This window comes from Vulpes lagopus, chromosome 6, assembly GCF_018345385.1.
Source record: "Vulpes lagopus strain Blue_001 chromosome 6, ASM1834538v1, whole genome shotgun sequence".
Taxonomy (NCBI): Eukaryota; Metazoa; Chordata; class Mammalia; order Carnivora; family Canidae; genus Vulpes; species Vulpes lagopus.
This window is the reverse complement of record NC_054829.1, coordinates 46,400,181-46,423,918: the sequence shown is the minus strand read 5'-3', so window position 1 is coordinate 46,423,918 and position 23,738 is coordinate 46,400,181. Positions and strand designations below refer to the sequence as shown.

The window sequence follows — 23,738 nt, the reverse complement described above, 5'->3', positions numbered from 1 at the left end:
ATCTTATGAAATGTTAAATGAAAGACCATATCAAAAATGCCATCTACACCATGACTGCCGCTGGTAAAGATATTTATACAATTAGACAAAGACTGGAAGGAAATAGACATAATCAAAATCGAGGCATTTGGTTGAGGGAATGTGGGAAACGATTATATTTCCTTTGCTATTCTATATATTTATGCAATATAAACAAGTACAACCTCGATTATTTTTTTTACCCACTTTGCCCTCATATTGTCACCAAATGGGGGCACCTGGGTGGCTCAGTTAGTTAAGCATCTGCCTTCTGCTCAGGTCATGATCTTGGGGTCCTGAGATCGAGCCCCCATGTTGGACTCCCCACTCAGTGGGGAAGGACCCCAGAAGAAGGACCTACTTCTCCCTCTTCCTCTTCCTGCTGCTCCCCCTGCTTGTGCTCTAATAAATAAGTCTTTAAAAAAAAAAATTCTCACCAAATGAATTTTCTGTGACATGGGGGGTGGGGAGAAAGGGAAGAACTCTCCCTTTGCTACACAGCTCCCTGTGACATCGGCAGCACCCTCCAGCACTGTGACCTGCGACAGAGGAGTCTTCGCGGGAGGCCAGGTGCCCTTCAGGAGGGTGAGAGCTGCTGACGCCAGTGCCTCCCGGGCTTGGCAGAGGGTGGAAAGATCAGGGACACTGGCGCCCCGAATTGGGGTCTGAGACTGTGACATCCTGGAGGCGGCTTAACCCGGCGGCATCACGTACAGCACAGCCTTCTGAAGCCCAGGCAGCATGGGCAGGTTACACAATTTCACACGGACTCTGAGTAAGCGGTGGTGAACCTGTTAAAAAATGGCCAGGGGTGACAGTTTCACACACATTTCTCCCGTGGCCCGGTGTAAGAAACCTAGATCCAGCTAGAAACTGCTTGAAGCAGCAAGCTTATACTGAACGGCTAGATTTTCACTCCAAGACCATTTCAGTTGGAGATGGAGTCTGCCCCCCAGAAACAAGGGCTGTGCTTCTCCCCAGTCTCCACCAAGGGTCTGTTCCTTTAATAAGGGGGAGGCAAGCACACTGCAGCTGAATGTTTGTTATTAAATTGCAATTTTAAGGATGGGGCGGTAGGAGGGGAGATTCAGCTCATTCATAGCTCATTTTTATTCCCACTGCCTGGAGCCAGTAGTTCCAATTAAAAAGAAGGGGGAGAGGGAGGGGGACGTCAGGTTAGAAGGTTGTGGGGATTAGATCATTCGCCCACTAGAGCAACGCCAATAAAAAGAGGCATCATTCTGGAACAGGGTCTTTTAATTGCTGCCGGTTTACCCAGGGCGGTGAAAGGCTGGCAGGTGGCCTCGAGGCACAGATCAGCCATGAGCATCGAAAGGGAGAGAATCTCAAAGATCTCCGGAAAAGTCGGGGAAGAAAGGAGGGACAATTGCTGGCCTGTGTTCTCAAGACTAATTCATGAGAAAGGAGTTTTAATTCTTCCCCTGAAATCTTATGTCACCTCGCACGGGAGAAATGGATATTGGTAAATGTTTTAAAATCATTCAGTGGTATTCAACTACTGGGGACTCTCAAGGCAAAACGACAGAGGGTGTGAGCACAAGGGCTGAGCAGAGGGACGGGGTTAAGTCAGGCCCGGCCACACTACGGGACCCGGGCACCTTCCTTCATCCACAGAGAGGGGATGAGCCACCCGGCGCCGACGTGGAGGGATACCCCGGGACTTAGGAACTGTCAGCCACTGTCATTAGTTCAGCCAGAACGATGAGGTGGTCAAGGACTCCGGCTCCAGAGCTGGGCCCCCAGAGGTCAATTTCAGCTCCACCCCCCACATGCTGCTCGACCTCGCACACGTTCCTTAACCCCGGGCCTGCCTCGGTTACCTCAGGGGGGCAGTAGCAGTGCCCGCCTACGCCTACGAAGGTGTGCTAATATGTGGGGTGCACTTCAAATGGTGCCTGCTGCAAACGGAGAGCTAAACGTCTGTTCAGGAAATAGATATTACCGTCACTACTCCTATTATCTGGGTGTCCAAAATTAGGCCAAGGGCAGAGAAAAGAAACAGCAGATAGACCAGTGTCAGCTTTAGGAGCAAACCCAAAAGACGCTCTGTAGAAGCTACAGCTTTGAACCCGGCCGCTGTGAGGAAGCCGTCGCCTTCTGACTCCACTTAGGAGCAGCGCCTCCCTGGGCGGCCGGCGGGGTCCCTGGGCGGCCGCAGCTGGCAGGGGCTGCCTGTGCTTCCGCAGCACCAGGCCGAGCGTGCTGGCCAACAGCCCCAGCGAGAGCAGACGGAGGGGACGGGGTCAGGGGCGGCCTGGCCCCGAAATGGCTGCTACAGAAGGCAGCCCCCAGCCCCCTCAGGCAGACAAAGGAGCCCCGCACCCGCCCCGTGGGCTGTGCCTCTCAATGTCACGCCGGCCGTTGTGGCCAGTGCTCTAGCTGTCCTAGGGCCGGACAAGGGTGCCCCGCACACGTGGGCCACACTAGCAACACCGCTTTCGGGAATGCTTTCTTTGCAGGGCCACCTGCTCTGCCGGACTGCGGAGCAGATGGCCTGAGGCTCGTGGGTCCCGGGCTTGCACCCTGCGGCCGGGCCAGCGCCTGCAGCCTGCAGGTCTGCCGAGGCCCCTGCCCACAATAGCCCAGGCACGGCCCCCAGCAGCCATCTGCTCCAGGACAGACCTTGTGCCCTGCAGAATGTATGGCTAATTAAAACGATTATGGGGGCACACACGGGGTTATTCTTTCCCAGCAGAGGTTGCTGAACTGAACTCAGCAGCCTTAAGCAGATGTTTGGGTTTTTCTTTTTTCTTTTTTTTTGGAAGGGGAAAGCCTTGCAAGCTCAGAGAGCAGAGGAAGGAAATTTGCTGGGATAACAACGCTCCCCAAACAAACTGAGCAGCAGCGTCCATTTTACGAGAGTAGCACACTCAGCTGAGCACAGGAAGTCTCTGGAAAAACACAGTGATCGGTTTAGAAGAGTGCCTGTAACCAGAACTTGAAGACTTTGAAAAACATGGCATCTATGGCATATCCAATAGTCCCAAATAGCTATAAAGCCCTTGCTCTGAGCCAGGTCCTGGAAGCCGCACTTCCTGGGACTTCATTTCTGCCACCCTGCCTTGAAGGCAAAACGGGCAGCAGAGGGCCTGACTGCCCAGCTCCCAGTGTCTCCTCTCCGAACCCAGGGACAAGCTGCTCAGTTTGCAGGGCGATCATGACCAGAAAGCGAATCAGTTCCTTTATCTTTAAAAGCCATTAAAAGCTACAAGTACTGGGGACAACAGGAGTTACTGTATGATTTTTAAGCGCACACACATTTAGGAGAGTCCTGCTACATTGCCAGGAAGCCTTCGGTACTGCCAATGTGGAGAAATGCTGAATTTAAAAAGACTTTGAGCCTTAAGCCTCTTCCTTTACCAAGGCTGGGGAGTGTTCTCGGTTCATTGGATTTTTAAAGTCTCTAAAGGAAAGGGCTCTTTTCATATATCTGCTCATGGTATCTTATTCATCAGAGCTGCTTCCGGTGGAGAGTGAACCCTGTTTTTCCATTTGGAAAATATACTTAATGGCATAGCTGGAAAATGTTACTATTACCATTAAAATTAGCTTGTTAATATTTTGTTGTCGGTTTTATTTTCTAGCTAGAAAATAATTACTGGAAGTTGTTGACCTGGAAGGAGGTGGGGGTGGGGGCTGGACGCCGAGGGAATTCCCTCCGGGATCAAGTCAGGAAGACTGTACCAGAACAGCAAAGCCTAAAGTCTGCGTGAGAATGAGAGCTACCTTATTAGCTTTGGAGGGACTTCTTTATATCACTTTCAAGTGGTCTACAATCGCATCTTGAATGAGTGTTTCACCTCTGGGAATAGCCAAAGGATCTAATAGACTTAAGAAAAAGAAAGGGAAATGCTGGAATTCCATTAAAAAAAAAAAAAAAAAAAGGTATCCTGATGATGTCATATTGTTTGATGGAAATAGATGGCACATCAGTAATGACACCGCTTACTTTGTCAAGAACTAGAACCAGAGAATCTGATGAGAGGAATGGGAAAATAGGTACATTTCAACTACGGAAGTTCTTAGCAGAACTTCGCTCAGTTATTAAGAAGTTTGCTCCAGCATCAAATATTCCCTCTATGCAATATAAATAATTCATGAAGATTAATTGCAAAGTTACACATATAGGAAAATGAACGTAAGGGGACCAGAAGTCAGTTTCCCACGGCTTGAAGAAGTGTGATTTAACGTGAGGTAGTAAAACCAGTTTTAGGGGGGTGGTCTGTTCATTTCTAGTTCTTAAACCACCACCACCACCACCACCACCCCACCACCACCACCCCACACCCCCCACCGTGACACAGAGCTGTGATTTGCTCCTCCGTTGTCAAGCAAATGAAACAACCAGCTTCAACTTTTCTCCCAGGTCCTCACTTAAACTGTCTGGTTTTGGCTTACACTACTATTGTCTGTAGTTGAAGAAATAATTGTTTGAAGCCTCCTGCTCTCGATAATGATCTTATTAGACCTGATACATTCTCTCTGGAGGAAAACAGTTAACAAGGTGTCCCCTGTTTTCAACGAGGGCAGAAAGCAAAGTGGCCCTGCCCCAATTATATTCGCTGAACAACCTCTCCTACCAGGTGTGAGTTAACACAGAATAGAACTGGGCATTAGTTTGGTTTCTCCCCCCACCCCCCTTCCACTTATCCTTAGAAAAAAGCACAACATTAAAATTCAACATCAGTTCAGTAGCCATTGCAGGTATGTGTAGAAAAAGGGGGGGGGTACTCTTTGGAACCTAAAATCTCACTTCTGTTTCTTAACCACGTAAAGCAAAACAACCACCAGAACATTCTCATTCATCACACCTTATGCTGGAATCAAGAATGTGCCCTTTGTTGGTCTGGATTAATTCAGAATAGAATGTCCAACTAAACTGCCTTGAGTGAAAATGATCCCATTAAAAAAAAAAAAAAAGAAGAAGAAGAAAGAAAAATCACCACTTTCCTTTCTGTGCCACCTGAGATGAGAGGTCGGACTCCCAAGGGAATCCATTCGTTGGATAAACACACTACATTGGAAGGTGAATGCACATTTCAGCCTCATGGTGGAAATTACTTGTCACTGGTGAATTAGCACATTCTGTTTCAGGGTTTCCAAATGAAATTCTGAAATACACATTTTAGTGCTGAAAATTTAGAAAGAATACAGTGGTCTTTCCCTATGTGATCGCTTTATGGCCTTGTGAACTAGACGCATAGGGGAGGCATGCTTAATAGCTAGGTTAGAGATTGGCTACTTCAGCAGGAAAGAATCAAATTGTTGGAATAAAGGTGGACTGAGAGAACTAATAATATGTGTACAGTTTTTATTAGCTCAATATATATGAACTGAAACAAAAGTCCAACACAATCAAAAGCACCTCATAACAAGGTTTATTCTCATATATCCCACTCAGAGGATGAGGTCAAAGTGGTGGGCATTTGGTAGCCCCTAACAACCACATGCGTTCTCACCCAAGGCGTTCCATCACAGTGATGTACCATGAATGGTCATGAGAGGGATTCCAGGTCACGGTAATAAAGGAAGCCAGAAGCTTCCCATTGGACTTAGAGTAAAAATAAATTTAGGGGGAGCCTAGGTGGCTCAGTCGGTCATGCGTCTGCCTGCCCAGGTCATGATCCCAGCGTCCTGGGATGGAGCCCCACATTGGGATCCCTGCTCAGGGGGAGTCTGCTTCTCCCTCTCCCCCTGCTTGTACTCTCTCGCTTGCGTGCTCTCTAATAAATATTTTTTTAATAAATATATAAATTTAGTTGCTTGAAAGCAAACTTTACAATAATAGCATCACTCTCATTTGTCTGCACTTCTATGTTTTCCTGGGTGGGAGAGAGGGCTGGAGTTGCAGAGGTACAATTCCTGACATTATCTGTAATTTTGGTTGTACATATGGGAGAAGGCTTCCCAAATAAAGATGTTAGAAAAACTGTTGTGAGCCACTAACTCAGGAACACAGGCTTGAATTGTCAATCCACAGCAACTCCCCTATTATGGAATAACCCTAGAAGGAAGGGGGGGGGGGTATTGTTTTATCCCTTCAGGTAACTGCTCACTTGTCTTTACAGGATCGGTTCCTAGAAGGAAGCAAGGTACCCTGAGGACACCATTCCATTGCCCATCTCTCTCCAAGTACTCACATAAATAAAATAATAGATTCATCCTAGAGCAAAAATTGGTCTGTTGGGTAGCAACAGACAGGATTCCACCCCATGTAACTTTGACACAAGTTCAGGTCCTTTCATCATCATCCAAAAAATTCTCGTCTCTTTAGAAAAAATCAGGCATGTCTGAGAGCAGCAGAGACTGTAGTCTGAAGGCAAACTAGGATTCTCACCTTTCCCTGAGCCAGGACCCAACAGCTGAAGGAAACCCACAGTCAAAACCACGAAGGCCCATTTCCGGCTCCCCATCTGTCTACTCTTAATGAATTATTCACTCACGTCAGGAGACACCCGTCCCCACTTTCCTCCTTCAGTGCTCAGTAGCACTGAGATGAAGGACGAACACTGGTAACAAATATACCCAGGAAATAAATTTTTAACACCCAAGGGCAGGAGACAAACGGCCTCAGGCAACCAAAAGGGGCGGGCGGGGGGGGGGGGGGGGGGCCAATGGAAGAGTAAAGAACTCCTGACAGATGCTTAACTGCTTATAAGTTAAGAATAAATAAACCCCACAGGTTATTAAGAATGTTCTCCTCCCCATCGTTCCCACATGGAGACAACTCTAGAATAAGATTACCAGGCACTCTATGGGAGCACCTGGGTGGCTCAGTGGTTAAGCGTCTGCCTTTGGCTCAGGGCATGATCCCAAGCGCCTGGGATCAAGTCCTGCATCAGGCTACCCAAAGGGAGCCTGTTTCTCCTTCTGCCTGTGTCTCTGTCTCTCTGTATCTCTCATGAATAAATAAATGAAATCTTAAAAAAAAAAAAAGGAAGATTACCAGACACTCCAAAGACAAAGGTATTTCTGGTGCAAGCTGCCCAGAACATGAATTTCTATTGGCCAACTGAGTGGTCCTAAATTGCTGAGGCTCCTGTGGAAACTGGTCAAGAAAAGGGATGCTAAGGATCCCTGGGTGGCGCAGCGGTTTAGCGCCTGCCTTTGGCCCAGGGCGCGATCCTGGAGACCTGGGATCGAATCCCATGTCGGGTTCCCGGTGCATGGAGCCTGCTTCTCCTTCTGCCTATGTCTCTGCCTCTCTCTCTGTGTGTGTGTGTGACTATCATAAATAAATAAAAATTTAAAAAAAATAAAAAAAAAAGAAAAGGGATGCTATTTTGACACAACAGTGTGCTGTAAGACTGACATCCCAAGGAAACTATGTCACTGGACTGTAGATATCTGTGAAGGCAGTGAGCGTGACCTAGGAGCATGGCTGTGACACAAAGCGTGGACGGGCCGCCTCTTGTCGACAACAGGGATTTCAAACATGTCACATGTGAAGCTATTGATTTTTTTTAAAGTGATGAATCCCTTTGAAAACTGGCAGGGTCAATTCAGCTCACCAAACACTTCATTTTTAGGCAAGAAAGCATCTGGGTGAGCTTTGGTTTGAGTCCACCCTGGACAGAACAGACTCACAAAGTCAGGGCAGTAGGGGTCCTCAAGGAGAACTGACATGGAAGAGAAAGGACCCTTCCAGGCTTTTATTTGCTATTCTATTGAGAGGAGTTGTTGAGCACTAAAGCTTCTATATACAGTGTCAGAAGGTCTCACCGAAGAGGTTCTGGAAGATTAAGGGAAGTTGAAATACATAGGGGGCTGGAGGGGAGGCGGTGGTGGCGGTGTGTGAAATGGTTCTCCTGGCATGTCCTTCTACTAAGACACAGCAGCAAGATTTTGCTCAAACTCGGGCCTCTTTATTTATACATTAGCCCAAAGTCTCACTTTTTTTTTTTTAAGACTTTATTCAGGAGAGACAGAAAGAGAGGCAGAGACATAGGCAGAGGGAGAAGTAGGCTCCACGTGGAGAGCTTGATGCAAGATTTGATCCCAGGACCACCACCTGAGTCAAAGGCAGACGCCCAATGACTGAGCCACCCAGATATCCCAAAGTCTCAGTTTTAAACAGTAAATCTCACTGGAAGTTGGTAGGTAAGATAAAACAAGAGTATAAGAAAAATAAGCTGCCAGCAACAAAATCAGTTCTGCCCAAGAACTTTCTGGATGTCTCCAGGTAGTAACTAGAAACTATCTCACCAAAAAATAAGTCGTCGTTTTATTTCTTAACACCAAATAATAATGCCTCAGGCACTGAAAGTAGTTGGGAGAAAGGAGATATTAGACTTAAAAGTGTTTTCCAAATAACAAAAACTTAACACTCTAAAGTGTTGAGACACATTTTAACCATTTTTCTCCCTTAGGGAAGTGTCTCAGGTACATCCCACACTACACAGGGTCATGGAACAGACTTTATGTAATCAAATGATACCCTTCCTGACAGAAAGGTAAATCTGAACACAGCAAGAACTGAAATATCTTTGAAATGGGATATGCAAAATTTTTGTGCATGTGAGTACCTGGGTTTTACTGGGGAAATCTAAAACCACACAGGGACCTGAGATAGAGTCTGAAACTGACTGAACCCAAGCAGGGGAGTAGCCTCTGCTCCACACCAACTGGCCCCAATGCCATGATGTACCAGGCAGTGTTGTCATCTTTGCTTCTTGTGGCTTCTTCTGTCACTTCTCACCCATGCAACTCTTACACCATTTTGGGGGTTTCTAACTTTCTTCTCTAGCTGTTTCTTCCTCTCTTCTCACTCCCATGTCTGCCACTGTTCTCTCTCTTCTGGTGTGAGGACGGGTATTCCTTATCTTTAAAACAATGGTGCAAACTTCTTGGGATCAGCAGGCTGGTCCTGTGTCTTCTAGATTGCAGTACTATGGCTGGTTTCCTTTCTGTTCAGCATCTGGGCTCTTTTCAGTTAACTGTGGGTTTGTGGGCATTCTGGAAAGCTGAAGAGGCTGGCTGCTGGGGACATTATTAGAGCAAGTTTCCTGTGGACTTTAAAGAGCTGACCATAGGCATTAGACAGCAGTGAGCGCACGTGCACACGTGCACACACACATACCTCCATCAACCCACAATCGACAGGCTACTGAGAAAGTTGAGGCGCTTTGTCTCTTTTCCAGCTTATGTTAATATTTGAAATATTTGCATCCCCAGTCTGAGCTGGGATTTGCTAGAAATACTTAGAACTTGCTCAGCATGGCATTTTCAATCATGTTCTGTAAATGGCATGCTGGTAAATGAGTCGTAAGAAAAGAATAAAGAAAATGTTAGTGCTTCTCCTTTACTGGTAGATTGTGGTGATGTGTGTACAAGGGAGATGAGGGAAGCTCGTGAATTCGACTGCCAGGCATGCCTGGGTGCCACACTCCCAGGGAGGAGAGCCATGGCGACTGCCGAGGCCACAGAACCAAGTCTGAAAGCTGCTTTCTCCCACCATGAGAGATAAGGCGAGGCTCTCAAGAAGATAAGCGCACCGCCTTCCTTTCCCTACCTGCCACGGATGCTGGCTTACAGATTGTGCACCAGGGGGTCAGCTTTTTACACAACTAAAAATGACAGTGCCTTGAGGAGTGCTGCAAGTGGCAGACTCCAGATAAGGTGAAAGGATCTGAATTATAAGATATATCAACATAAAGCTTGCGCAAAAATGTCAGCTCTCCGGAAGCTGAAACAGAGAGGAAAACATTCAAACAACAGAAAAATTAGCCATATATACCCCCAAAGGCAAGTGGTAAGATAAGCGAGTAGCTGGTAACTGAGAAAAGCCATAAACCTCTGAGTTCTCCTGTCCCCGCACCACACCTGTGGGCAGGTGTGAGTCTCCACACCTCTGGTCCAGATGGGTGTGTCCATCCAATTCCTTACCTCACCGCGGTCACTGGCTGGGGCGTGTGAGGGCCGTGCTTCTTCATCTAGTGGCTCGATCTCTGCAAACTCTTCCACAGATTCTTGAAACTCCGGTAAGGACCTTCGTCCATAACGCTTCCCACCTTTAACATATTTGGGCTGAGCTTCTAGTGAGCAGTCTAGGCAGGGAGACAAGAGTTGAGGCCACATTATATGACAATCTCAGCCCTTGGCTGACACTCACAGCTGTCAGGCACAGCCTCTTATACTCGCCCCAAAATAAACCACCACTGTTAGCCAGTTGTGCTGGATGTGGGCGTATAGATGAGCCACCAGGTCAGATTCTAATTCTGAATGATTGACAGCACCCCAAGCACATCTCTGCATACAATGGGAGACAGGCAATACCAGCAAGGAAAAGTATCTGACTTAGAGTGCAGAACTGAGATCAGGATAAAGTGAGGAGTCACATTTGTTCTTCTGTTTATGAAACTGGTGTCTTGCAGAGAGAGGAAAAGGGAGAGACACATTGGAGGAAGTTTTGGAAAATAATGAAAAACCAAACACCATATCAGCCCTATTCGTATTTCCACACCCCTCTTGTACCTCAGTGACTCCTTTGTTAACCCTCCCACCTTCTGATCTAGCAGACAAGCAGGATGACAGAACAAAGAAACTGACACAGTAGATCCTGATAAATTAATGACAGCCCATCGCTTACATGAAACCTAGCATCAAGATCTCACTATAAAATTAAAAGCTGTGGAATAAAATAGTAAGTGCACAACTGTATAAAGAAAAACAGCATATTATGTTTTATTCTCGTCATGAGCTTTGGTGTTGTATGAAATAAAAAGGAATATGCAAGAGGGGAGAGTCATTTCTTGACCTTAAAGAAGGACCTCAGCATTCTGATGTAATATGTTGAGTGCAACATTCACCACCTTCACCAATGCTGCTACCACATTGCTGCCACCATCGCCACCACCACCACCATTAAAGCAATAAATACTTCACTCTATGCAGATGTCAGCTTAGATATATTTTTTTAGCACCTTCCACAGAATTAGGAGCATAAAATATTCTATTAACATACCAAAGATTGGCAATACTTTGATTTCGGTTCTTAACATCCATCCACAAGAGCCTAGTGTCTCTCAAGAGAACATAGTGTGGGTTCTGTTTGAACATGAGTCTTAACAAGATGTCTCAACTCAGACATGTAGATTTTCAGACAAGGTATGTACACACATCATCAACACAAGGGTGGTTGATGAGATAAGAACTAAAAGAATGAAACCTCCTTTACCACCATGGAAACCACATTAGGGGTTAGCCATCACTTTGTAGCTTCCCTGGAGGACCAGCGATCCTGTTTGATTAACTCTGCCCTTCCCCGCGCCCCCCCTGCCCTTCCTCTGGTATAAGCTCAGATTTCACAGATGTGGTCAGAAGCATTCTGAAAATGCTCAGCAAAGCTCAGAGTGAAGTATTTATGCTTGCTCTATAATTTCTAGTGATATTTATATCCAGCTTTTTAAAAGTCCCAGCCAAGTCATTTTATTCCGGTTGAGCAATTCTCTTGCAGGAAGGGTTTTTAAGCATACACAATTTATACTGAAAATCACATGCATATTTGAAGGTACCTTTCTTCAGGAGAGAGTGTGTCAGCCTGTGAGTATTCAGGAGCGGCCCAGACACCCGAGCTCCTTGTTGGCAGCTGACACCCACAGATGCTAGTCAGATAAGAGGCAATGCAGAACCATCCTTAATTTATTACACATTCTTAAAGTTTACTGGCAGACAACAAGATACACCATTAGTTGATGATGGGGGTGGGGGTTTGGAAAAATGGAACATGACATTTTCCCAGAGTGAGAACAGTTGTGGTCTGGGGATGGAAGTGGCAAAGGAGCTCTTACTGCATGCTGCGCTTTTACAGCGGAAGACAATAGTGGGACAGAGCATCCAGCTTAAAACAACTATTGTAATTTACTCCGAAACCCACCTGTGGGTGAAATGATTCCCTAGTTATTTACCACTACCTCATGCCATGCAGGGAGCCGTGGTGAATTTGAATAAGAGACAGAAGGTAATAGATTGTGAGCCATTAGGAGGGACCCTGTGAAATTTGGGTCTACTTTGACTTATGTTTGCATTGCCAAGAATTTTTAAATTTTTTATTTACTTTATATTTTATTACTATAATTAATTTGAACAAATTTTAAGTTAGTATCTTTGACAGAATTTAAGTACACCACAAAGTCAATTTCTAGAGAAATCTATTAAACCGTAAACTCTTTTTTGGAATAAAGACATTAGCATACACAAAAGAAAGATGGGATGTTAATGTTATCTCATACCAAATTTCCCAAACTGTCTATGTGACCAATAAAGAATTAGACTAATCAAACCAGTTACAGCTACTTCTTTGACTTACATACTCACCTATCTCTCTCCTATCTAGAACATGAGCGTCACTGTATTTACATGATAAGAAGTGAAGAAAATAGCAAAAGCAAGGATGTCCAGAGAGAATACTCATGGTCAACAGTCCATGTGTTAAACATTTGAAAACCATGATTTCTTTCAATCAGTCTCAACCAGGCCTTTAAAAGACCACAGCAGCAGTCCACCAAATGAATCTTCAGACACCCTTACATGTATTTTATGAGTACATTCAGATGTAACTTACACATTTCAGGGTTTCATCATGGAACAATTTTATCTATGCCGGATAATATGGTGTTGTTTGATTTACTTAGAAATGAAATTGTTTGCATCACATAGCTTTCTTTGACGTAAGTGTAAGTAACTGCTCCAATCATGTGCTCCAAGGAGGAAGATGAAAATGCCAGGAAACAAACAATATAGAAAGGATACCCAAACTTTCAATGTTTTATTTCCTTGAACATTTATTTATGATTCTATCTGGACTGCCAAGCTTCAGAGTCATTTTTGTTTCTTTCAATTTTCTATTTCTCCTATTTGACAAAAATAAAAATGGGCTTTGAAGGAAAGAGGACAAGCCCAGCTTGCCTAGTCTCGGACCCCATCCTCAGAGAATTTGTTATGAAATACACCAGTCACAATAAGATGGCTTTGAAGCAGTCCTACATGACTTAGTTTAGATGATCTGAGTCTTATTCCATAAACTAAACATTTGATTATGAGTAGGAGAAAACAGAAAAATCTTGATTCACTCCCCTAAAGACTGCTGAGAAATATGGAAGCCACTAACAGTCTCTACAGAGCAGATGGGGGAAAAAAATCTACCTGGGGAATTCAAAAGAGATACCATTTCTCCCAGCTTTAGAAATTAAAATCTGTAAGCTCAGACACCACATTCTTTACTCCTTATCTTGTCTGTCCCAAGAAGAGAAACTCCAGACCTGTGATAATGTCCACCTTCCAGAATCAGGATGAACCACCATGCATATATAGGATTTATGACCAGAAGGTCTTGCACTTATAATAAAAGGAAAACTGAAATGCAGTCCAGTGAGAATGACCACTCAGGGGACAAGGCAGCTACAGGCTGGGAAAACCAGATACCCACCTGCCCACCCCTCTGGACTCCCTCCCTGGCTCAACTCTAGTGAGCAGTACGGAGTACGTCATCCTCCCCCTCGGAGTGAGTACAGCCTGCTGGAGCTAGGTCTCCACTTGCAACCTCTGCTCTCCCAATGGCCAAAGGGTAAAACAATGAGAATCCCAGAGGAAGCTGAAATAGTACGGGAAAGCCTAGGCATCATTTATTCAATCAATGAACAGGAAGTTAAAGGAGAGTTTCAAAGATACACTCCAGTATCAGGTAGATTCATTTAACTTCTATTTACTGAACACCTGCCACGGGCAAAGTATTATACTGTACCTGTTGACGGACAAGATGGATATTTTATCACTTTTTGATTTAAACCTGCCTGTTCCCAAAATTGACCTAAGGATATTTCCAGGATGAAGAAGAAAGCTTTGTCTTTTTGGTGCTGATATTCTTTTTTTTTTTTTAAGATTTTATTTATTTATTCATGAGAGAGAGAGAGAGAGAGAGAGGCAGAGACACAGGCAGAGGGAGAAGCAGGCTCCATGCAGGGAGTCCGACGTGGGACTCGATCCCAGGACTCCAGGATCACACCCTGGGCTGAAGGCGGCGCTAAGCCACTGAGTCACCCGGGCTGCCCTTTGATGCTGATCTTTTTTTGAAATTGTTTGTACAGACCCTTGCTTTCTCCTTCCCTTCTTGCCTCATTCAGTTATCCTGGACAATCATCCCCTGGGACACTAGCCCCTTCCAAAGCCAAAGGCCCTCAGCACAGAGTAATGCCACTCTGAGGCCCTCCATAATACATTTCTGCTGAGCTCATGGGATTCCTGAAACTCATTTAAAACTAAGGAATCAAAAATGAAGCACAGGCAAGCCTCAGGACGGGCAGCCCCAAGAAGCTTTCCTGGGAAAGATCTGTCAGGCAGCAAATGAGCACCACCCAGCCCCATGGCACATCCCCACCCCTTTGCCTCCTGTGAATACCCTCACATGCAGATTACACAGAGCACAACCCCATACCTGGTATTAGGTAAGAGAAAAGGAAGAGAAAGAACTAAAGGAAGACCAAGACCGAGAGAGAGGGAGAGACAGACATGGACAGACACGGTGGGGAAAGGGAGAGGCGGTGGGAGAAAAGATAGGCAGGGACCCAGAGGCCCACAAGGGTGCCAAGGATGGCGGATGGGCGTGACCAGCAATCCCCAGGGCTGAGTGGTCTGACTAGATGGTCTAGGTCGCCCTAAAGCAGTTGAGGATCAACAGGAAAACGCTTTGAGTTGCAAACCATGGTATGATTGTTTCCACAGCCTTCTCCGAGGGGAATCAGTTGGCTGATCTTGTTGGAAGGACACGCATCTTGAGCTATTTGGGGGAAGAAGGCAGGGATTCATATTTCACTTAAATGAATCCTCCCTGTTGTTCCAGGTTCAACTCAAAACTTATTTCTGTCAAGTGGCTGCTTAGGTCCAACTTTCATGGAACCTTTTCTCCTATGAATTTAGTGCAACCCATATTGTTGTTAGTTCCTGATTTCATAATGATGATGGTTATATTTTTCTAAAAGCACTTTACATGTTAGAATTACCAACCCAGCAGATCTTCATGGAAAGAGGCTGGGCTTTGATTCAAACAGACCTGGACCAGGATCCTTACAAGATTAGGAGTACTTAATGTCATAAAGGCTTAGCCTACTTATCTGGAAGGGAAAACAATAGGAGCTCAGTGGGACAGTCACTGTTCTGTCAAGTAGCTCCTGACCTTGAAGCTCCAGACATACTGCATATCACAGCATATCGCATATCGGGTCACCCCAACCCAGACTTCTGTGGGACCAAAGGTGGCCTGAGGCCAGTGGGCTGGGCCAGTGGAGCAAAGTCAGAGAGTTCATAACCCCCAAACCTGCAGCAACCTTCCTCAACCTCATTTTTTTGTATTGGGTAAGATTGGCAGCAAATGAGTGATGTTGTTACCCAGTCTGTCATCTCAGAAACTGGAGCCACCTCTGTATCATTCTTGTCCTGATTTTCTCTTCCTTGTCACCTCCTTCCCCTTTACTCGTGGGCTGATATGAGAGGGACACGTCAGTTTGCTAAGACTCTGTAATTATCCATGTTCCTGCTTTGGAAACCTTCTCAGACTCTGGAGTTGACATAAACTTAGCAACATCAGCACAACTTCCGAGTCAACTGTTTTCCTCACGTGAGTATTTTGGTTTTTTTTGCGTAACGTGTATTTTTTAAATGAATGCCTTCTTGCCCTTAGTAAAAACGAAGCACATGCAAAATCATCACAGGTATTCTTAGTAAAATCATCGTAAGCATTCTTCTGCAGCACACTTGAATTGTTATTTATTCTTTGATTACAGATACATCACAATTTGCCTAACTATACCTTATCAATGATTTATTCTTGATATATATTTTCCCACTATTTTCAGTGACTATCCTTATACACATATCTTTGTGGACATTCATTAGTATTTCCATAGCATAAAATCTAAGAACTGCATTGATCAGCCAAAGGCATTTTTATATTTTCTGGTGCCTGTTCATTGTTTCATATAATTCCAGGAAGGTCCTATCATTTTATGTGACCAGCAACGGGCATGAGCATTCCCAATCCCCCCCGACCTTAGGAACAGACTTTTTTTGATGGTGATGGTGGTGGTGGTTTTATTTTGCTTTTAACTCTTGGAAAAAATGTTCTGGTCCTCACTGTTAGCATTTCATAGATGCCAAGGGAATGGGCAACTAAGTTCTGACTTATCTAACTCAACCAGAGAGAGGACAAGAGAACATAATTCTTGGGCCACTTGTGTGTATGTCTCCTAAAAACAGGGCTCTCGGCCAGACTTTGGTGCCTGTCCCAAGACCTTTAAATGCAGTGGCAAACACACATCTTCAACTGCTGCAAATCAGGGTCTAGCCTGATGCCTGGTCATTAAGACCTGCTTCAAAAAAAAAAAAGACCTGCTTCACTGCATACTTGCTGAGTGAAAAGATACGTTTACTATATTTCCAGCTTCTTTAAAATATAAGAAAGATAATTAAAGTAGGGCAGCTCCTGGAATTAAGAATATTATTTAAAAAAAAAAACAAAGGGTCATCTGCCCCAAAACTATGTACAGTCTTACTTTCCTAATGATTTGGCTTTTCCAGATCTGAGTTTTCCCTCACCAGGCAAACAAAGGGAAGATTTTTACATTTACCATATCAGGGAGAGAAAGGGCTTCCAGTATGATGCTAACATTTACTACTGAACAGAAATCTAATGCAAGATGCATTAAACAAGGACAAAAATCTCTGGAGAGCAGATCCAGACAGTACGTTGATACCATATAGCTTAGGGCCCACACCAGCATTTCCATTACAAAAATCCTATAATCCAAAGCCAGAGAAAATTGAATAAATAATAATCAATAATTAAGTTTTTGTCCTTCTTTTATTCCAGGAAAATAATTTTAAAAATTAAACTATACATGTAGAAATGAAGGAATTATGTCACTGGTGTTAATCAGCTAGGAATTTACAATTCCCTACATCCCCAATCTATTTTCCTGTCCCTAACTGGGTATTAGCATTTTTCATTGTGGTGCTGGTGGTGGTGTTTTTAGGGGAAAAACTCTTCCCTAAGAGTCTGAGAATTATAAATTATCAGGGTAAAAAAGATGCTGAAAATCATCTAGCATGAAAAATCATCACACTAATTTAAAAAATAAAGAAACTGTACCTCAGAGAAATTATAAGTGGCAGGATCCAAGTCTATGGAAATAATGACTTAATTCCATTTTTTCTCAAATTCTTTTTTTTTTTTTTTTTTTTTTAAAGAGGGAGTGAAAGAGAGAGGAGGCAGGAAGGCAGAGAGAAAAAAATCTTAAGCAGGCTCCACACCCAGCCCAGAGCCTGACATGGAGCTCAATCCCACGACCCTGAGATTGTGACCTGAGTCAAAACCAAGACTCGGACACTTAACAGACTGAGCCACCCAGTGCTCCTTCTCTCAAATTCTAATATAGTCTTGCTTTTATTTACATATAACTGTCTTTTATTAGAGGAATATGAAAGCATGAAGTCCACTAGGCATTTGTCCTCAGCAAGCAGAACTTCATAGTGTCAATTTGTGTTACATAAAATCTGGTTAAGAAACACAAAGCTAGCCTTTCTCATAAACTTAGATGTCATTTCAATATTCAGAGATGACACAACTGACTCTTAGAGCTGAACAGATTTTAAGTATTTTCCAGGACAACCTCTTTCATATATGAAGTGACTAAAGACCACAGAGGTGGTGATATACACGGCCACACAATTAGAGAAGCAGAGCCAGTATTTTGTAACTCCTGGCTCAAGGGCCTTTCCACCATATCAAGCTGGGTTTTCTATATTTTAGTCTGGTACAGCATCTGGTATTTTTAACTTATTAAAGCCTTAGGTGTTATAAAATAGCCATTCCGTGACCCATTCTGTTTCAAAGGCTGTGCACTGTGGCCCCATTTTGTTTTCAGTCACCTTCCATAGTTGAAGGGCAATCTTTTCTCTCAAAGTCTAGCTGGCCCATTGAGTTCAAAGGATAAGACAAAAATACCACAGGTCTGGCCCTTATGGTACAAGCTGAATTAAGTACCAAAAAGCCAACAAATGCTGTAGGCACGGCCATTCCTGTCACTAATGATCAGGTGAAACTTGCTCTTTCACTCCTTCCTGCTGACTCTGGCCAACTGTCAGGATCTTTTTGGCCAGGCTGTACTGACTGAGGACTGGGTCTGCCCCCTGTTCATCCATCTGGGGGTTAACACTCTGAAACCAGAGCTTCCTAGAGAGGACTAGGCCCCCCTTGGTGATATAGTGTCACCATCCTCCTCTGCGGCCATCTGGGAGACATCAATGAAGCAATGTGCCTCTTCGGGCCTCGTGTGCTCATCCATAATGTCAGCACTCTCTCCAGCCCCATGATGACATGGTCTATGACTTAGGGGATAGTTATCTTCATAAAGGGGAATGGGGGGTGAACTCAGGTGGACTCTTGATACCGCATTTGAGTCCTGATCCTTCTTTCTCTGTCTCTCGCCAGCCAAGCAGTGAGCTTGTGGGGGCTGAATCACATTTTCGAGTGGGTGGGAGAATGTTTCAGTGGAAAGAACTGCATGATCCCCAGGAACAACTGGAAGGGCCAGAAAGAGACGGGCAACAGACAGAAAAAGCAGAGATGCTCAGGAGCAAAGCGGGGAATGTGGGAGGCAGAGCTGACTCACGCCTCCTAGGAGATAACAGACTCTGTAAGGTGCTGGCTCAATCCTAGACTTCATTCTACCAGGTCAAACACGGGGGGGGGGGGGGGGGGGGGGGTAGGGAGGCACGTAAAGGCTGTAGAAAATGCTCCTGATAAGTACTTTGCTGCTTCATTATACTGCTTTGGGGGCAGCTCTCTGATGAAGGTTTGCTGCAGCCTATCCAAAGGACGGAGCACACAGAGAAACGATAAAATCCCTTCTGTGTGTTGTCCCGGAAGACATGTCCAAATTACGGTCTCAACCTGCACAGCAGTGGGGCACACACATAACTCTGAAACTGCCATCTGGAGCTAGATTCATAAATGTTACTTTTCGGCTATTACCAAGCTCAGCCAGCCTTTGTCTACCTCCTCCTCCTCCTATTATTTACATCCCAACACTGAGCAACTCTAGGTGGTACCCCTCACATCTGTGGTCACCAGAGAACCGTACATTTATTACGAGAATATTCCGGCAGGTGACAGCACAGGTTTTGAAGAAAGGGCAGCAAAAAGATCATGTGGGCTAGTGGCAGGACTGCCCATTCCAAACCCACATAAAGGCACATGATCCACACAATAGAACAACAACAGACTTAACACTTAGGTTACGGAGGCGCTTATTAACTAAAATGGGGACATGTCACCAGAGCTCTACTCAGGGTCCCTAAAAATACCAACAAAAATGTGGGACCTCATAAGAGTAAAAGCCCATGTTCCAGCAGTGGTGATCTCTACAGACATTCTCAGTCTAGAAAATCTCCAGAAGGCAATAACCTCCCCCACCAGCTCATTGTGCGCTTCTAGAGAACTCTGGCAAGCCCCAGAGTTGTTGATAACCTTCTTAGGGATAGTGACAATAGACAGAAAGGGGAGATTCGATCTCGAATCCAAAACACTGCTAAATGCAATGTTCATACATGTGACACAAATCTTGAGCATTCCAGAAAGTATAATGAAGAACTAGATCACCAGTGAAGAAATGAGTTCCCATCTGTGCTTTATCTAAATAGGTCACATTGAAGGAGTCTTTGTAGTGACAAAATGTTAATGATTTCTCTTCATTCTCAAAAACTGGACTATATTTTTGGTATCTTTTTAAAAATCAGTTTTATTGAGATATAATTCACACAATAAATTTCACTCTTTTAGTGCCCAAATCTATGGTTTAGAAAAACTCCTACCTGTAACTGCCACCACAATCAAGATATGAAACCGTTTCATCACCCCAAAAATCTCCTCACACTCCTTTATAGCCAACCCCTAGCCTGACAACCCATAACTGGATAAAACTGGACTGTATAATACAAAGTTCAGCCCTATTTAGACTTTCCTTTATATATTTACCATATTTCATTGATCCTAAGACAGACTCACAAGCACTATTGTTATCAAGATGAAAGACAACCTTAAATAAGTAAAAATACCAAGAAACACCACAAGACACCCCACACCCTCAGATTTGAACACTGACATTAGGATAGGTCTTATAATCAATGGCATTTTACTATTTATAGCTGGCAAAAAAAATTTCTTTTCAGAGATACATAAAATAATGATGTCTTATAATCTATGGTGTTTAAAAAAAGTGACGTGTAACATTAAGTCTTTTATTTTTTAACATTCGTTGAACATTTATTACGCGTGAAGCATTCTACTCGATACTGAAAATACAAAAATGAACATGGTTCTCAAGAACTATCGCTTGAAATATATATTATCAATTACAATATAATGTGATAACATCTATAGTAGAGGGTTATCCACCTACTAGGACTAAATGAGATTATCTCTAGATTGGCCACCCTCCTTTCAGGCAAAATCCTCCCCCCCAACTCAGATCCTTCCATGTACACCGGAAGTAGGATAAAGGCTTTACTCCGCTCATTCCAAGAATGAGTTACTGGCATGCCATCTGACATATTGCCTAGAACAATCCAATTATTTCTTCTATAATACTATGTTGTGGTAGGGAAGCCCCATTTTAGTGTTTGACAGCTGCAAGGCTCTTAGGATAATATCAAAAGACCAGTCACTGGAAATAACTGTTTAATCTGTAAAAGGCAGATGCCCAAATCTTTCATGGACATGCTTCAAGGTCCCTGAATTCTTCCCTGGACAATTTTTAAAGGAAAATGTAGAGAAGAAAAGATAATGAATGCTCTTACCTGGTTCTTGAAAGTGCTCTTCATTTGACAGAGTTCTAGACAAGATAAGTATTAGTGCTTCTTTAAATTGGTCAAAATGCACCTAAAAATAAACAATTAAAAAATAAATTCAAAATAGTTTCTACAGCCTTAAGGAAGTAAATCCATCTTCAAGGTACCAGAACCATTTGGTAACATCCTGACAACCTTGAAGTGAGTCATAACCTGCTTTTGTTCCCTTTTCTTCGTTTCTTTAAAGCACTGGAGGGAAAGTGGACTGATCGTTTCTGACATCCCAGTGTCATAAACACTAACATTAGTATCAATATTTATTCAACCCCGAGGGGGAAAGCTATAGAGCAAAACCCTCTTTGTAAACTCAGAAAAAGATCTGTTTTGAGCTCAACTCCTTTTATTTTTCTGAACAAGACCACAAGATGTTAGGTTAGATATTAGGAAAAACTTCCCAAGTAAATGATCCATTGAAACAATGCTCCAAAGATGCTTTCGTCTCTAAAGACATTCTAGAAGCGAGTCTGTGACCGTTTGAGGATGACTTGAATATAGTCTTGCCTGAGGCAGGTATATAATATTTATCTCCCAAGGTGCCTGTGATTCTATAAACAGAAAGAAACCAATAACAAACACAGAGAATAAAAGAAACTTGGGAAGCATTTTCTTGAATTCTTAAAAATACAATTTCCTTGATGGAAGGATGAAAAGCATGAGTTTTATTTAAGTAACTACTCAGAATTGGGATATTGCTTTGGTTGAAGGGGTAAAAGAGTTTTCTTCATAGCCAAGTATATTCTATAACTTAAATTTATGTGATCTCACCATGGGGCAGAAGGGAAAGATGGTATTTCTTTTTGCCATAATTCTAGTTTGATAATGTGGCACCTATTTATATAGAAGCCCATACGTAAATATAAAGTCAGTAAATTTGATATTTGTGTTGCTATGGGTCTCTTTGGACATCATTACAAAACATTGCCTAGAAGTTTAAATAGAGGTGACAGATAAAAACCACTTCGAAATTACATTGGGAAAAGAAGCAAACCTCATTAGTAATCTAAACAATGGAGGAAAGAAAGCAAATGCCTTACCCATGCAAACTGATACAAAGGAGAGGAGTCCACTGAGGTTCCTATGTCATAAAATTGTATATGCTTGCAATGCACCATACTCTCCCAAAGTATATGTGCTTTTTCTGCCACATCCATTTTGATCACTTAGAACTACTTTCTAAAATTATGTTCCTTTAGATAGTATACACTAAAAATCAGTATACTCCATAGAGCCAGAGCAGAAATCTGTCAAGGCAGGGGAGCCTGGGTGGCTCACTGGGTTGACTGTCTAACTCTTGGTCTCAGCTCACGTCATGATCTCAGGATCATGAGATTGAGCCCCACGCCGGGCTCTGCGCTCAGCAGATAGTCTGCGTGGGATTCCCTCTTTCCTTCTCCCTCTGCCCCTCCCCTGCCTCCTCTCCCTCTTAAAAAAAAAGAAATCTGTCAAGGGAGGCAGGGCATCTGCTAGAGAGCCAGGGCCCTGCAATCAACGAAAGGTTAAGAAACTGCAAAAAGGGAAGTGGTGTTGATTAGGGTTCACAAGGGACAAATCACCAAGGAGCCTGCAGAAGGGAAGAGGGCCATGTCCTGCTAACTTGCCCAAAGTCTGAGTGTGGGCTTCAGGCACTGTGGCATCCTGGCTCCTGTTTCCAGGGGCAAAGCCATCTTCCCAATCAGCCAGTCCACAAGCAGCACATATTCAAGGGCTCTCCCAACCAGGGACACTTGCCAGGCATTTACTATACCTCCTATTAGAATCACTCCTTCCTGGGCTCCCTGGGTGGCTCCGCAGTTTGGTGCCTGCCTTTGGCCCAGGGCAGGGCGTGATCCCGGAGTCCTGGGATCAGGACTCGTATCGGGCTCCCTGCATAGAGCCTGCGTCTCCCTCTGCCTATGTTTCTGCCCGCCCCCGCTCTGTGTCTCTCATGAATAAATAAAATCTTTAAAAAAAAAAAAAAAGAATCACTCCTTCCTCTCAGGCGATCAGTAGGAGGGATAGGAGCACAGGCTCTGTGCTGACCCTGCCTCAACCACTTACTTCCTGCTCCAAATCAGCTAAATTATTAAACCTCTCTGAGCTTTAGTTCACACATGTGTAAAAAAGGGATTTCTAATGATTTTTATGATTCATTCAACAAATATTTATTGAGCAGCTGCCATGTGCCAGGCACTATCCTAGGCCCTGCTGACAGAGCCATGAACAAAATGGCTCTGGCATCACAGAGTGCATCCTCTCAGGAACGTCACAGGGAGCCTGGGCAGCTAATGTGTTAAGAGCAACTGCATGTGTTTTATGTTATTTATAATGACACCTCCCTCACAGTGGCATGAGGAAATTAAAATGAGAGTTATGTAAGGTGTCTAGAATTTCCAGGGACTTATCAGGTACTCAGCAAGTGATCATTAACATCACTTGATAGGTATATGGCATGACTATTTCCTCTACTTTTCCAGAGAAATGGCCACATTTTCAAGCAAAGCAACTGGCCACGAAAGAAACCAAGATACCCAAATGCTGTGGGTGACAGCAGGGGTCTTGCCTCCACACCAGGATCCAGACAGTTGATCAACATGAGAGGAACTAATCCAGTGTGCCGTGTTTAGGGACCTCAGCTCAGGCAGGCAGGGAGGGAGAGGGGTGTTCTTCTCCCTTAGGATACTGATGGTAATGACCTGAAGGAAACCTTGGTCTCTCCTTGCCTGTTGTAGGTTGAACAGAAAGAGGCTCCGATTTGAAAAGGCGGTACTTGCCTTGAAAACTTCAAGTCCTTTATCTTTCACTTGTGGGTCTCTGCTGGGTCT

At 44.0% G+C, this 23,738-nt stretch overlaps 1 protein-coding gene across 13 annotated transcripts in view; it reads right to left on the bottom strand.

Moving 5' to 3' along the window:
- Nucleotides 1-23,738, bottom strand: part of NIN (ninein) — a 98,727-nt gene that overhangs the window by 56,193 nt on the left and 18,796 nt on the right. For all 13 annotated transcript variants that reach the window (XM_041758326.1, XM_041758324.1, XM_041758325.1 and 10 more), the window contains 2 exons: nucleotides 20,887-20,968; nucleotides 9,925-10,085 (listed from right to left, as the gene is read on the bottom strand). In XM_041758326.1, the coding sequence (XP_041614260.1) occupies nucleotides 9,925-10,085; nucleotides 20,887-20,968 (243 nt within the window). The remainder of the gene's footprint in view (nucleotides 1-9,924; nucleotides 10,086-20,886; nucleotides 20,969-23,738) is intronic.